The 13,356-nt window shown below is 42.1% G+C and overlaps 1 protein-coding gene across 1 annotated transcript; it reads left to right on the top strand.

The window, feature by feature from the left end:
- The first annotated feature begins 245 nt into the window (after window positions 1–245).
- Window positions 246–11,463, top strand: LOC107079705 (G-protein coupled receptor 183-like). The gene is made up of 3 exons (XM_015365859.2): window positions 246–435; window positions 7,879–7,935; window positions 10,613–11,463. Exons 1-3 carry the CDS (start codon window positions 246–248, stop codon window positions 11,461–11,463), a joined length of 1,098 nt encoding a protein of 365 aa, XP_015221345.2.
- Window positions 11,464–13,356: the final 1,893 nt, after the last annotated feature.

Raw genomic sequence — 13,356 nt, 5'->3', positions numbered from 1 at the left:
TTGATGTTCAGGAGGGTTTTCCTTCCAGAAACGGCACCTATTACATAGTGCCTTCGCTACTGGGAGTCAATGTTCTGACCATCATATCTGCACAGGTGGATCGATTCCTTGCAGTAGTTTATCCTTATGCTTACAATCGTTATATAACTAGAACTGCAGTTATAGGAGTTTGTGTTTTCTGCTGGTTTCATACTTATTTCTTAATAACGGTACAGAACCTCGTTACTGTCGATGTAGCTGCAAAAATGAGCGCTTACGGCACCTTGTCGCTCCAGGCAATAATAATCATGAAAGTGCTGTTGAATGTGAAACTGTACCTCATCGCTAAATACCAGATTGCTCGCGAGCCGCCCGGTCCAGAGAGAGACAGCAAGAAAGAGTCCCTGAGACTCATCATCGTGGTGGTAGTCTGCTTCCTGGCGCTCTGGACTCCTCGCTTTTACTATATTATCGTGCTTCAGCTGACCGGGTCTAGATACTTGTTTACAAATTGCTCCACAGACCCTTTTAGCATGATGATAAGATTGACTTCAACCTGTAACCCCGGACTGTACATCTGGGGGAGCCCCGCTCTCAGGGAGGCTGTGCTGAAGACGGCGTGGGGGAGAGTCCGTCCGGTAGTGAGAAAAAGGTAAGAACTGTATCAAACAACTGTGCCTTCGAACAGCAAATTGTGAGAACTAAATTCTCAGTTGTATTCAATATTAATTTATTTTTCGATCTACTTTGCTCTTTGAGATCTCACACAAAGAAGATTTTTCTGTTCCGTAATTGACTCCAGAATTGCTCTCATAACATGTGTTTTTAACAGAATAAAGAGTAACAAATGACAAGACCCTGATATGCCAGTCTTCCCCGTTTAGTCACCCGAACGTTTTGTAATCATGTCCGGTTGCTCCCCATTTGGTGTATGAGGGTGTGAGGAACTAGTGAGGAAATGTTTTGAAACCGCGTTTAGCCAGTCAGTGTAAAAAGATGAGCAGTTTTGTAAAAAAACTTTGGTCATTTTTCCCCAATAGGTCTTATCAAAGTGAACATTTCATGTGGAAACTCTTTATTCATCGACTTTCTCTTAGAACCATACTCATATTTCAGCAGATTTTTGAAGTCGGCTTTGAACTAAATATTATATTATTATTATTATTATTATTATTATTAAACCACAATGTGGTCAAATTGTTACTAGTGTTTTGGGGAACATATTAATGACACTAATAATCAAGATGTTCGATAGCAAAAGAAGAGAGATGGGTTTGAGTCGACTAGCTCTCCTGTATTTTTGTTTTCATTATTTTTAATCGTTTAGGGAGCGAACAGGACATTTTGGCGGAAAATGTCGTTTTAGATCATTTTAGGATGTAATATCCGACATCCTAATCCTTAAATCCTGCCTTCTTCCTTTATAGTAGGTTTTCAAAAGTAGGATATGGAAATATTAGTTTAGTAATGCAGTAGGATCCAGTCGCCGTAGACTTGACGGGTTGCTATTATGATAGTAAATGAAATTAAAAACATATTTATACCCTTATCTCGGTATATACCCTCCTCAGGTCTGATTCCCTGGCGACAATTTGATTTCTGTAAAGAGACCAAAACTGTGCGTCATATTCTAAAGGAGGTCTTAAAAGAGCCGTGTATAATTTTAATATAACACTCCTTGATTTAAAATCTACGCCTTTAACTGTCAATCTGTCTCCCTGATTTATCGCGTCCACGCATTGTCTACATGAGGTAAATGATGCGTCACATAAACCTTAGAAAATCTGAACTAAAAGGAGAGTTTTAAAAAGTTTCTTGACATTTCATGAAAGAGTGACGTGTTCAGAATTATGGTATCTTCTTGTAGTAAGCGAATCCTTCTGAATTGTAATTCGTATAATATTATAACACATGAATGTAATCGAGTAATATATTCGAAACATCCCTTTTCATATGTGTGTGGAGTTTTGCACAACCGACAGTTTTATGATTATGATCTCGCTTTCTTTAATGGAGCACAAATATTTTAGTAATCGAGTTGATATGGCAGGTATATACGTCTATTTATAAACTTCACTAACTTTTAGGTAAAGCTCATAATGTTATCCCTAAGATAATCCACCTGTTCGTTTACAAATAAAAAAGGCAGTTTAATAACGTTCTGCTTGAAAACCCGACGCTGCTCAGAGACAAGGCGAGCCAGTCTGTAGGGAAAGAGGCAGCGTGTTAATTGCTCCCAGGAGCTCCCGGGTAGCAGGGACTCTTAAAATACTCGTTCAGCTTCAGCTTCTCATTTAAAATCTCAGCGGGCTTAATGACACACATTCTCACGGAAACAGTCCTTAAAACAACCTGAACAGAGACGACTCTCTGAATTATAACCGAAGAGGACAGACCTTAAAGGTCCACTATAAATTTCCACAAGTTTTATAAATGAACTGGACGGCAGTTATGCACTGATGAAGAGAAGTTCATCAACACACAGTCTATAAAGGGCTATGAACTCTTACAAACTGGCTCCGGTAAAAAGGTTGAGCACCAGGCGGTTCACCTCAGACAAAGTATTCACCTCTTCTGACAAGAAATCGCTTTCAGCTCCAGCAGTAGCAGAGAGCCCATCTCTTCCTCAAACGCCAGACAGTGATCTTGTTGTTGATACTAAACAGTGAGAGATAACATGATGAGTACCCTCATAAGGTGAATAAAATAGGATTCAGAACACACACAGACACCTTTACTGTCTTTCACACACTCATATACTCCCCCTTCCTGACGGTCTTCAGGCAAGACATCTTTTGTTGAGTCGAACTACAACCAAAGAAAAAACTAAAATACTAGGTAAATAAACTACATAATGAGTAAAATATACTGATGGAAAAAAGAAACGCAACACCTCCTCCTCCGCACTCTGGCCCTCCCGTCTGTGTGGAACAGGCTGAAGAGTGACTCATCGGTGAAGAGGACCTGAAGCCACTGCTGACGAGTCCATCGCAGCCTCTGTCTGGCCTGAGCCAGTCGGGGTGACGTCTAGGAGGTGTGAGCAGAGGGCCTCTGACAGGTCACATTGCTCAAAGGCCAGCAGCATGGAGCCTCAGTGTCCTGTCACTGATGTGGGCATTGTGTCTGCTGGCAATTTCAGCAGCAGGACGGGTGGCAGATCTGAAACGATCTCTCAGGTGGACCAGTCTGATGTGTCAGTCCTGCTCTGGTGTGGTCACTCGAGGGCAACCGGATCTTGGACGGTCATCTGTCCTGCCGGTCTGCTGAAACCTTCTCTGCAGTCAGACCACAGTGGAGAGGCTCACTCCATAGTGTCTGGCAACGCTGGCACATGACATGCCTGCCTGCAGCATGCCAATGGCCCTCTCCTTTGCTTCTGGTGACATTCGAAGCATTCTGGAATGCACAGAAAACTGACGAAGTGTGGGCTTTTTATTGCAGCGACCTAAGCTTTAAATTAAGGCCTTTTAAAAGGTGACCTGATCAGGCATCGCTCCACCTGGACCTCGTTGGGTAAAAGTGCACCTAACGAGCTTTCATGTGATTGGCAAGTTGCAATGCCTCACTGCACAAGCTGTATTGCTGGTCACAGGGCTTAAAACAAATTGACAACTTTTTGTAAAATACAAAAGCTATAACTATAGTATTCTCATTCCAGAAAATGTAACGTTTCTTTTCCCCCCCATCAGTATGAGAGGTCAGCCGCCTCGGAGACTCCCTTCCTTTGAGAATCAAACTTGAAACAAGAAAGATGGTTTCCAAACACGGGGGAAAAAAACCATCTTTCATCTGTAGGAAAATTAATAAGCATTCAGATATGCACCTTCTGAAACGGAGTGCGCACAGAACATCACCTGAATCATCCCGTCCGCCAACCTGCTGTTGAAACGCCACCTGAAACCTCATAATCTGGATACAAGATGAAGGCTTCAAATGTTATGCGTAAAAATCGTTTCTGTTTTCCAGGACCGGCCCGGACTCAAAAAGACAAAAAAATCTGAAGAATTCCCGAACATGACGAAGGGAAACTGAAAACGAAATCGGCGCCATAACTGAACAACGTCGTAGAGTTGCGCACCCTGTGAAACCTCAGTACGTTTAATTATTTTGTTCAGAATTTTTCTGCGGTTTAAAATTCATTTTTTGCAAGAATATTAGACAACACAGCGAGAAACTTTTTTTCATCAATGTTTTTTAAAAATTATTCTTCGAAAATAAACTTTCATGCGTTATAAATCAGATGGATTTGGGGTGCGGTTTTTATCATTTATGTTCTTAAGGTGTCTCATGAAGAGCGGAATCACATGGAAAAACGTTTCGTAACAATGAACCAACGACCCTCTATGATACTAAAAGCGAATTTAACAAAAATTGTACACCATTAATACACTTTCATTTTAATTTTGCCTATCTCGTACCTTTTCTGTCATCAGGAGTGTCATTTCTGTCTGGAGTCTCACAGTTCAGAGTCAGTCTGTTCTTTTAACTTTAATTCCTTTGTTTTCTCAGTTTAGCAGAAGGAACGACACACGGTGTCAGGGAGGGAGTCTTAACGAACGTAAATGTTAAATGATGTGTCCTTTAACACTCTAAGCATATACAGTACGTTGTCTAACGTCTTACTCTTTGTCAGAACTTAATCATTTCACGACGACAACAATAGCAATTTGTAACAGTTGAAAAATTACAAATTCTTGGAAAAAGCAGTTGGTTCTGAAAACGTATTTTACAGTGGGAGAATGGCGTCTCACACATTGTGATTTTCCAGATGTAAAAAATGAAATTACATTTGAAATTTTCATTCATTTCACCTAATACCTTCATTTAGTAACTGAAGGGTTTTCCCCCCCGAAGTATCACAGGGCACCCATTTATCATAAATAAAAATATATATATATTGTCCAATGTTGCCGCGTTCTGCACGTATGAGATGGTAGACTCTTGTTTCTCGGATGTGTAATGAACAGTGTAAACTTTGTACATAGTGCCCCTTTAAAAAAAATAGTCCTGCAGTCCTGGTTCCTTTTCACGTTGGCGAATGTGCTCAGCATAAAAAAGAGCAACAGTGGTTCAGAAAGTTGCAAATTCAAGTATTTTTAAATACGTGGCTCGACAGACAGGTCGAATCTTCACATGTCTCTTGATGCCTATGTTTATTTAAGAAGGAGACAATGCGAAACTGATTACTTCTTCAGATTTTTAAAAACGGACACCGCTACGAGGTATTAAGACGTGTTTAAAGCCTCTTTGTAAGAGCATACAATTGCTTGCTAATGTTCGCTTTTTAAGGTTACAATCGCAACTCTGATTCGGGTATGATATTGGAGACAAATTTAGTTTTCCTGTTCACACAAACTCATAGAAGATAATGATATTAAATGCAAAATCCACCGCCGTACCTTCACCAGGGCAAAGAGAGGAGCAAAGTTGCAGAATTGTTACTCTAGCGCCAGTAACCGAGCGCTTGAACTCGGCAGACTGGGTCACTGGAGATCAAAGTCACCGTGCAAAATCACGTGATCACCTGAAAAACAAGGCGCTATATCTCGGGAACAATAGTAGCACAAACGCTACTTTCAACGGCACAGACGTACCACTAACAAATGAGGTGGGTTTCATCGTTTGTGCTGTCTGTAGGGGGGGCAACTGCACGGAGATTAATGCACACGGTATAAAAGGTTATGTCGCCATCTTGTGTTCATACGTAGGCAGTTCCACAGGATATTAAAACGTAAGACCAGCATCACCAGATACTCATTTTACCAAGCGATGATTTCTCTGAACCTCACTGTGCCGTTAGCGGTGGACTTCAATGAAGCTGCAGGAGTTTTAAAACGCCTTTATTTCTTGAGGTGCCTCAAGCGATGGGGGTTGCCAATACATGTGTTGGTGAACTTCTACCGCTGCACCATCGAGAGCATCCTCACCAACGGGATCACCGTGTGGTATGGCAACACCTCTTCGCGAGAAAGAAAGGCACTGCAGAGAATGGTCAATATGGCCCAGAAGATCATCGGCTGATTAAACAGCTCTATGAGGACCGCTGCCGTGGTAGAATTCTGGCCATCACAGAGGACAGTCACCACCCCGAGCATGAGCTCTTCACCCCACTGCCCTCAGGCAAGAGATATAAGAGCATACGGACACTTACCACCAGATTCTTCAATAGCTTCTACCCACAAGCAGTGAGATTGGCGAAAACATTTAGCCATCCCCCTCGGACCACACCTACACCATCACCATCTACCTCATTATGATTTCTTATCTATTGCACATCTCCAGTCATTGTTTACACGTCTGTATTGTTTACATTCAAACTGTCTACATGTTTACTTGTACATTGTCTACTGTCTGTTTGTATATTGTCTTGATGCACTGTCTGCACTTTGTGTTTTTACACTTGTTTTACAATTGAGAGACTTTCTGTAATTCCATTGTACCAGTACCGGTTACATATGGCAATAAAGTTCAAGTTCAAGTTCAAAGGAATGCCGGTGAATTATAAAACCGTAGATTTTTGTCCATTTTACGGAAAAAAGGGGATCTCTTCAAGCTCTTAAGAGTAACAGCAACAATACAGAAGAGATTCCAACCGCAGCGAAGTCAGGAGATGAGAAACAGACTATCCCATGAGGAGGGGGAACACCGGTGAATTAACCGGCAGTTCTTAAGCCCCCAGTTCGGTTAATGGCTTCTCTCCCTCAGCAGCTTGCCGAAATTTCTCTTATAATTCCTGTGTCGTCACGACGACCTTTTACCCTCTCGTATCTGAAAATCATAATTATTTTTTACAAACACAAAACTCTTAACATTTACTAAATTATGTCTAACAATAATAAGCAACCACGGTCCCCCCACCCCCAGACCTGGAGGGCCGGGTGTCTACAATAGGGCTCTTTACCTCAATTACCTGGCCCCCCAGAACTCCTGAGATTATAGACACATTAGGAGTTTGTATATGTAATTATATTTAAAAAAAAACGACAGGGAGAAAAGCTTTCCGACGTGCCTGTTGTATCAGCAAAGCACCTTTCCACTAAAGTCTCTTCATTAAAGGAAGCCATACAGTTCTCGTGTGCCCCTAAAGCTTCAAACACATAGAACAGTATTTTTTAAAGCTGTCCTTAGGCTGCAAACCAACGCAACACCTGAGCGAAACTGGAAATGAACCCCACCCAACGGGCTTATAGAAGTCCATACAACACAATCAAGAGCATCCGTTTTCATGATGATTGCCAACACTGCTTGTTCTCGTCTTTTTTCTTAGTATCGCCTCCGTGCTCCGCTCTTCACACTCCCTGTAGCTGATTGACCAAGCGAGGCTGTTCATTTCGTATTGATCCGGCCGCAAATTTAGATACTGAAGGGAACTTAAAATAATGCAGGTGTTATATCGGCACACAGCACCAGAGTAACCAAAACGTAAGCACGACAGCGTTGCAAACACAAACTGGCGCCGTGTGCCGACTTAACAGTAGGTAATTTATGGACGGAACTTTTAAATAGGTAAATAATTTCAAAAGCTTAACGCGAGTCAAACGAAGAGCAAAACTGCAGATCTGAGGTAAGACTTAACTTCAGTCTCAGAGAAATAAAAAAAAAATCCACGGTGTTTATTTTCTCTGGAGCCCGATAACCTCTTCCAATACAGTTCAGTATTGGAAGATCCCTGGTTACATACACGATTTAAGATATTATTCGCTTGATTAATTTGTTTCTAATAGCAGAAAGAAAACTCTTTGGCTCCGTGCTACAGTAAAACGTTACTTTAGGATCAATTGCAACGAATTTGGCCTTCTAGTCTCTGTTACATAGTTGGTCCGATTATTTAATTAACTGCTTAACCGTTGTCGAAACCGGCTCCATAGTGCTTCATAACAAGATGCACCTTTAATTAAGTGAATGTTTTGAATAACGAACTGCTAAAGACCTCTGGAACATCCCACATGTCTAATGAGGAAGATAATGAGGATAATCTGTTAATTGATTACTCAGGTTGGAGCAAAAAGCAGCAGGCTCTCAGGCCCTCTGGGATTCGAGTCTGACACACCTGGTACACGGTTTTTACGTCATCTTCTCCAACACTAAGCATACAGCCTCTCTTAAACTGAGTAAAACTGAAACATTTCCAGAGAAACATTTTAGATTGTTTTACTGTTTTTGTAGTGACCCGTTTCTCAGATGAAATTATCAATCTGTTTCTTCCTTTAATTGTTCACGTAAAATATATCCATTTTTCTTGTTTACTCTGCATACTGTCCTGTTTGATATTGTATAATGCCTGTAAAGTACCTGGAGAATGCTCTGTTTTGTATGGTGCTACATGAGAATGCAGTTGATAAATCATTTGCCATTTCTCCCTTCACAGCACATAGCAGCACCATAATGTATGTGAACAGCACCACTAATAAAGAACTTCTTTTTAAGTCTGTTAACAGAAAGATATTTATTCCTTGTAAGAGTCACAGCTCTAAACCATGTGGCACAAAACGGAATTACAGTAATAAAGCAAGCAAATATATTCAATAAAATCTGGACAATTGTGCTAATCTAAAGACTTGTTCTGTTTTTTAAAATAAAGCCTCTTTCCCAGTAACTAATCCTCTGCCTGAGGCTGTTCCACAATATGACTTCAAACCTACTGTCCCCTGGGCTTGTCCAGAAAAGAGGAATCGAGAGTTGAGGCTGCTGGTAAATAATTTCCAGTCCCTCGTGTATTTGAGCAGCTCGGGTCCAGCTGTCCGAATCCTTGAGAGAAAAACCTCTTCACTCGGAATGAAGGATTATGGCGCCATCTTCTGTCTATAAACGGTCATTCCACAGGATTCTCACCTGAAATACATTATTATATCATTGGAATCGCGATTAAATAAAATATAACACGTAAGAAAACACTCTAGAGTATTTAACCTTTTTTGTGGATTCAGAGAAAGTTTTACATTCGAGAGGAAGCCATTCGGTGTGTTCAGAGATGAGTTCGTCTTGTATTTATTATTTTATCAGCGTGATCCTTTCATTTGTATGTCTGAGCAGCCTCCGCTGTCCTCGCTTCGTCACCAATTACACACTATAGAAATACACTGTGTGTTGAAAGAGTCTTCTGTACAGAGGGACACTGATTTCAGCTTTCTAACTTCAGCACATGTTCATTCGCTCATTCTGACATTGTTATAAACTACCACCTCAGGTAAGGACACTGTTCGATGCAGTTTGACAAAATGCAAACTATAATAATAATTGGTTACACTTATATAGCGCTTTTCTGGACACTCCACTTAAAGCGCTTTACAAGTAATGGGGATCCCCTCCACCAGCATCAGTGCAGCCCCACCTGGATGATGCGACGGCAGCCACAGAGCGCCACACACCAGCTCTCAGTGGCGAGGAGAGCAGAGTAATGAAGCCAATTCATAGATGATGATTATTAGGAGGCCGTGACTGGTAAGGGCCAATGGGAAATTTGGCCAGGATGCCGGGGTCACACCCCTACTCTTTTCGAGAAACGCCCTGGGATTCTTAATGACCACAGAGAGTCAGGACCTTGGTTTTATGTCTCATCCGAAGGACGGCGCCTGTTTTACAGTATAGTGTCCCCGTCACTATACTGAGGCATAATGACACACAAACCGCAGGGTGAGCGCCCCCTGCTGGCCCCAATAACACCTCTTCCAGCAGCAACCTTAGTTCTTCCTGTCTTGTCATTTGCCAAAACGTTTTACACCATACGGTGTCTCGGGAAGCCGGAGCCTACCCGGCAAGCAACGAGCGCAAGGCAGGGTACCCCCTGGAGGGGGCGCCAGTCCATCGCAGTGCAAGTGCAAGCCAATCATACATGGGGACAATTTGGAGGGCACAGTAAAGGCCGAGAGGGAGAATTTGGCGTGGACACTGGGATAACTCCCTACTCTTATCGAGGTCTTTAATGACCACTGAGAGTCAGGACCTCGGTTTAACGTCTCATCCGAAACACGGCGCCCACTACAATATTATAGATATTGATAGATACACGGCGCCCTCCGCTGGTCCCACTAACACCTCTTCCAGCAGCAACCATAGCTTCCCAGGAGTCTCTCATCCAGGTACTGACCAGGCTAAACGCTGCTTAGTATCACTCTGTCTTGAGAGCTGCAAGGTGATATAGCTGCTGACGTCGCTTAAACGTATAAGTCTTATATGTAACTCAGCGCTCAAACACATCTCCTTTCGCTTTATCCCACATTCACCCCATCTCCGCCCGTGTAGTTTACCCCTTGGTTAACTCCTCTGTCTTAATGGGAGGTTCAGCAAGCTGCCTATTTACCAATCGGCCTAAACCAAAACTCAATGTACTTAAATTCCCATTAAGCATTCGCAAAGCATCTGGTTCTTACATGGCGTCATTCCTTGTGAACCGCCGGATCTGTTCAGGTTGAAACCATGGAAAAGGAAAAGGAGGCACCTTCTGCACACGCAAGCACATCGGCTGCGAGACAGATCGGGATCTCAAGTTAATTATTCCCAGGAGTCCCGAAGCCCCAGACATGCGTTGGCTGAGGTAACACGTGACATCTCCTTTGTTTTGTTCGTCTATTAAAACTCAACAGCAGCATCGCCAGATAATCATTTCACCAAGCGATGATCTCTCTGAACCTCACTGTGCCGTTAGCGGTGGACTTTAATGAAGCTGCAGATTATTTCATTTTTATAATCAATCTACTAACTGCCACTAGTTCTGTTCTCATGGCTGGCTCGGTTCTTTTGGGCATTATTTGTACAAAGCCACTTCGAAATCAAAACAGGTTTATTTTCATGCTGAACACCAGTATAAGTGACACACTGTCAGGGGTAGGTGGTTACTACATCGGTCTGTTTGATGTGCGTGAAGGCTATCCGTCAAAGAACGGTACCTATTACATAGTGCCTTCGCTACTGGGTGTCAACATTTGGACCATCTTGTTTTCACAGGTGGACCGATTCTTTGCGGTAGCTTATCCTTATATTTACAATCGTTTTGTAACTAGAACTGTAGTTATAGGAGTTTGCGTTTTCTGCTGGTTTTACACTTACTTAATATTAACGGTTCAGAACCTCCTCACCGTTGACACTGCAGCAAAATTGAGCGCTTACGGCACTCTGTTGTTCCAGGCAATAATAATCGCGAAAGTGCTGATGACCGTGAAACTGTACCTCATCGCTAAATACCAGATTGCTCGGGAGCCGCCGGGTCCAGAGAGAGACAGCAAGAAAGAGTCCCTGAGACTCATCATCGTGGTGGTAGTCTGCTTCCTGGGGCTCTGGAGTCCTGCCTTTTACTACGTTATCGTGGTTCGAATGACTGGGTCAACATCTGTGTTCACAAACAACGCCAGCGACCCCTTTAGTGTGATTTTAAGATTCACTTCAACCTGTACCCCCGGACTGTACATCTGGGGGAGCCCCGCTCTCAGGGAGGCTGTGCTGAAGACGGTGTGGGGGAGAGTCTGTCCTCCACTGAGAAAAAGGTAGGAACTGCATCAAGAGAAAATGTTTCATATCAGTGGTGATTGCAGTACTAACAGAATGAATACACCCCGCCTTTTATCTGTAGTGTGAAAACTACAGGGCTTGATTTATTTTTAAACCGAGCATCTAGAACTGTTTGCCCCCGAGCTCCAGTGAGTTGTCTTGATTATACAGCGTTAATCACTTGCTACTGTATATTAAACTTTTTTTTTGTTTGATTTCTGATTCTAAATTTACGCAAAATTCTAGACACTTATACTTATTTCCTTTTAGCTTTAAATCTTCCGTGGTCCACGAGACTCGTTGAGATCTACTGTTCAGTGAATTTCCACCACCCAAGCGAGCTACAGTATTTCGGATTATTAGGTGCCAAGCGCAGGAAAACCATTCTTGAGTAAAGAGAGCGTCTGTTCTCCTTATGAGCTGCAAAACTGGGGTTTCCTAATCATTCATTGCCTCTTGAAATTAAATTTCTTCTTATCAACGAGTTGTGAACAGTTCGAAGCTGGAAATTACAAACCCAGGTCGCAGGTCGTTCCTTTAGGTTTTTCTAATTAATCTCTTGGACAATGTTTAATGCAATTATGCACAGGAACCATTGGTTAAGTATCGTAGGTCTAAACAATACTTATACGCTGATCAATACACCGTGACTATGAAAGGATTACATAAAACGGATTTTTTTTTTCTACACACAAATCATTGATGAATTTTCCTTTTTATTCTCTGAATTGGTGGGCTTGAAGAGCAAATGTAGGATTCCGATGAGCAAATCGGCTGACGAAAAACCAAAGAGGTACGTTTACATTCAAATGAAACGGCAAGTAATTGACAAATTGTTTTTTTCTTTTGTTTGGCAGGATCTCCTCGAGCTCTTGAGAAATGATGGCAACAATACAGAAGAGATTCCGACTGGAGCGAAGGGGAGGTCATGAGATCAGAATCAACATGTAGGAAATTCGGATTGGAAAGACCACACCTGGTAATTCTCTCCAACGGGCTTTCAGGGAGAATTGATTTTTCCTCAAACCTAAATATGGGAAATTAAGCAAATAAAATATTATAATATTGAGGTAGCTGATCGCTTATGGAGAAACATGTCCCACAGAAAATGTAGTGTATATATTGTTTTAAAGTGTACAACTGGGGACCGCAGTCCTGGTCCTGGAGGGCTAGTGTGTCTGCATTCAGGCTCATAGCGAGCTGAATAACCTCTTTATTGGTTTAATTTTACCAGGTTCCCAAAGCTCTTGTGCTTTTTCAAGACCTGGAAATCACACAGCGACAACGGCACTCCAGAACCAGGATAAGGCGACTCTTTATGTACTAGTCTCTAATGTTTGCTTTAAAAAGACAGGAACAAAAACTGATTATGACACCCGAAGAAGGCTCTACAGCCGAAACGTTGTGTTTTCTTTCTTCTCTTTTTTTAGCATGGAATAAACCTATGACTTGTTCCTGATTCTTTTCTGTCAGGCATGAGAGGCGTCCGTTGTGTCACCGAAGCAAATTTCCCCTAAATTCTCTGAATAAAGTTAAACGACTCAGATTTAGTGGTGCATTTAGTCACTCAACAGTTACAAATGCATTAAGGAAAATATATTTTTCAAAACTCTTCTATAATTCCCGGCTCTACTGTTATCCAGTAGACTCTCACCCGCGCAGAACGAAGGGAAGTAACGACAGTTACACTGCAATTCCGCAGGAGCATTGCCTTATTAGAGGCACAGAGACAGGTATGAATGCTTGCATTGAGGCTTGATGGATTAGCCGAATTTAGACTCAGTCTCTTACTGAAATAATTCAAGACAATCGTATTTTCTCTGTCTTTCTTCCTGTTTCAATACCGACTTAAAAGCCCCGTAATTATTTCTGACCAGATCTTGGAAAAGGTGC

Source organism: Lepisosteus oculatus, chromosome 22 (genome assembly GCF_040954835.1).
Source record: "Lepisosteus oculatus isolate fLepOcu1 chromosome 22, fLepOcu1.hap2, whole genome shotgun sequence".
In the NCBI taxonomy this organism is placed as follows: domain Eukaryota; kingdom Metazoa; phylum Chordata; class Actinopteri; order Semionotiformes; family Lepisosteidae; genus Lepisosteus; species Lepisosteus oculatus.
This window is presented reverse-complemented; position numbering and strand designations above follow the sequence as displayed.